The sequence below is a fragment of the Nicotiana attenuata genome, chromosome 7 (genome assembly GCF_001879085.1).
Source record: "Nicotiana attenuata strain UT chromosome 7, NIATTr2, whole genome shotgun sequence".
NCBI lineage: Eukaryota > Viridiplantae > Streptophyta > Magnoliopsida > Solanales > Solanaceae > Nicotiana > Nicotiana attenuata.
In genome coordinates, this window is record NC_031995.1 from 53,194,529 (window position 1) to 53,197,720 (window position 3,192).

Consider the following 3,192-nt stretch of genomic DNA (forward strand, 5'->3'; position numbering starts at 1 on the left):
CTTCCCCCCGAATGGGGTCCTACGCGGCGCGAATCCGGATATAGTCGGGCTCCAATGCGGGTACCGGATACCGGGTGGGAAACCAAAAAAAAAACATGAATATGCTAGACGCATGAAATTTCGAAAACGGCGACATACAAGACTGTGTTGAACTAAGCATAGATTCGTAATTGAATAGCAGGGGCATTCTTGCGCACATAAGTCATATCGTGTTACGGAAAAAGATTGCAAAAGCACTTCTTGGGACATCAGAAGTTGCAGTAAGTTCCTCCTGAGAGAGAACCTTCAAGGTCAGGAAGTCACTAAAACACTTGAGCCTTTGCAAACTGCAGATAGCTGAGGTGAACATGACCCAAAAGTATCAGCAATTAAATTTTCTGAAAATTAACACGGAAAAAACCAGCTCCGTGCTTATATTTATGTTTTCTGAATGTGCTTCAAGAAATGAGGTTTCGTTACCAATTATGAATGTATATCTAAGTCTCTGTGACCTGTATCCAGTTTCTCTTCTCACCTGCAGTTCTCTCAACCAGACCAATCACAACACTAGGCAGAAAGGTTATCAACCTGTGTATTGGTGCAAGGAAACAGTGCAGAAGCAGAATTGGAAAGAAATTGAATGCATTTCCGAATCTGCTTAGTGATGTAATAGTGGGCCTTTCTCCTTGGATTTTTCAAATCTAAATCTGATTCCTACAATTTCCAGAATTGGAATGAAATTGAATACATTCTTTCTTTTCTGAATCTGTTTAGTAATGTAATTTGTGGCCCTTTCTCCTTGGATTTTTCAAATCTCAATCAGACCAGAATTTCCAGAATACTAAGCTCAGCATTGTCTTTTCACCTCTGTTTATTTGCTCAACTCTATCATTTAAATAAAGTCTAAAAACTTTCTATAGTTTCTTGCCTTCAGATTCATTGGTAATAAGGCTTGGTAAGATTTACCACATCTAAGAGCTTTTAAGTTCTTCCTGTTGGAGTTATCGCGTCAATTTTTGAGAAAATGTTCTCGAGTAAAATTTGATGAGCTGTCCATAGAGGAGTATAGTACTATTGCAGATAGGATAGTAGTTAATGACAAAGCTATAATCTATTGCCACGGAAACGATCAGCTGTTAGCTACTGAATTTATTTTCCGTTCATTTTTCCATTTGGTTACTTTGTGTTCTCACTCATGTTTTTAAGCTTTGGCAACAGTTTTGGATGCTTAACGATTAGCAGCAGCATACTCAAACCTGAATCCTCTGCAAGCACATCTCATGGGACGAGAAGGGCCGTGTTTCCACTGTGGTGTCAGGCGTGAGTTCTTTTGACAACCTTTATCACATCTTGCATGTTTATCTTCCATCTCGTTCTTCAATTGAATGTTTCTTGTTGATATCAATCGTCAAGATACAGAATTTCAAACGCTTAATTTTGCTCTCCAATCTTACTGAAATTTAAAACTTGCATGCATGAGACACCCGATATTTAGAATTTCCTAAAACGATTTATCTGTTTAGATGAATAAAATGGAACTTCTTTAACTTTGTTACCTCTCCACCCAAAAAGCAGTTGATTTCAGATACAGCAACCATTAGTTCCATGTGCAGTGAATTCATCTAGGATAATTGCACAGTCGGTCCCAAATCATAGGCATCACACAATTTAATTCCCATTTATTTAAAATTTTGGCAATGATCCTCAAGTCTTAATTGTAGCAATTTCCAGGGTCTTGCCTAACAGAATATAAAACGAGAATGCCAGATGACACAGAGGAGAAAGGTACTGGATGTGCACATGCCGTTTTCATGCTATTGTTTATTGACAAATAACCTCACAATAATGCCCTCAGTCAATATCTAAAACTCAAAGACCACAGTATAAAAAGTGTGAAGTGTAAAGTGTAATTACCAAATGCTCACTGATCAGGGTTGGAGAGTGCATCGGCATTTTAACCAGCTTTTGATGTTCTTACAGTAATAAGTCTTTGTTGATATAACTGTATGGCTTTGTCCAGTGGTTTCGATTAACAAAACCTAGGCATATATCTGGAAATATATTAGTTAAAAGGATGGAAAGGGACCAAACTGATACCAGATTGACATTGATTACATAGTTTTATTACCTTTGAACATGTGGTCTTCTGATAGGTATGTATTCCTTAGGAATCCTGCAGGTAGTGAAATCATAAGAACTTGTATCATTAGAGGTAAGAGGTGAAATCAAAGTGCCACCTCGCCAGTAGCTTTGCCATACACTAAGAAAGCATAGTAATAAACTAAAGTCAATATGTATTGACAGCTTGTTTCATGCTTTATACACAAAATCCTAAGAGATACCAGGCAATAAAATGCAGTTGCAAAACTGGTTCCGTGGCTCTTCCTTAAAATTTCTCTTTGAGCAACCAAATTTGATTAGCCAATGAATGATTTGACACTAAACATTTTCAGAAAGCCATGTTACATGACATGAACTAAACCAAGGCAGTAGGCTAGAATCTCTAGTGACATAAGTTGGATGGCCAAGAGGGAAAAATTTAAAATGCAGAAAGTGAGAATTACCCACTTTAACGCATGTGTTCTCAAAATATTGGCCTCCTGAAGCAAACGCATAACTAGTAACACATATAAAAGCAACAGATTCGTAATAGAAATAGAGATTGCCCCCATTATGTAAGGAAGAGTAATACATAAAGCCAGTAAAATACTTCAAAGTTCAAACAAGTATAGTCTTTCTCGATAATTTGCGATATCCAGATTGCATAGCGATCTTTTCTTGCTCTCCCTCCAAAGTTAGTCCAAGATTCTACGAATATCTCTAACACTTATGTAGAAGAAGAGTATGTCATCATGCTTGTTTGGATACAGTATTTGATGGACTGTTAGGCATCCTATCTTCATAGTTAATTAGGACAAAGCCAGCAGTCTGAAAAATATATCTTCACAGTTAATCAGGACAAAGTGGACAGTCTATGATGGCCGTGAAATGAGCTTTTTTTTTTTTGATAAGGTAAATTGTATTAATCAAAAGGGAGAGAACTCCCGTATACAAGAAGTATACCAAAAAGTAGAGAATTTACATCAGAACATGATTCTCTACAAAAGACGCCCAATCTTCTATACAAATAGGGGCTATATGAGTGCACCAAAAAGCGATCAAAGATAAAAGACTATTCTTAAGATGTGAAAAAGGAGACTCAATCCCCTCAAA

At 37.1% G+C, this 3,192-nt stretch overlaps 1 protein-coding gene across 1 annotated transcript in view; it reads right to left on the reverse strand.

The window, feature by feature from the left end:
- LOC109230047 overlaps positions 203-3,192 on the reverse strand; it is a 4,261-nt gene continuing 1,271 nt past the window's right edge. Inside the window, exons 3-4 of the mRNA XM_019395583.1 lie at positions 515-567; positions 203-336 (exon numbers count right to left, since the gene is read on the reverse strand). Of these exons, the coding sequence (XP_019251128.1) occupies positions 203-336; positions 515-567 (187 nt within the window). The remainder of the gene's footprint in view (positions 337-514; positions 568-3,192) is intronic.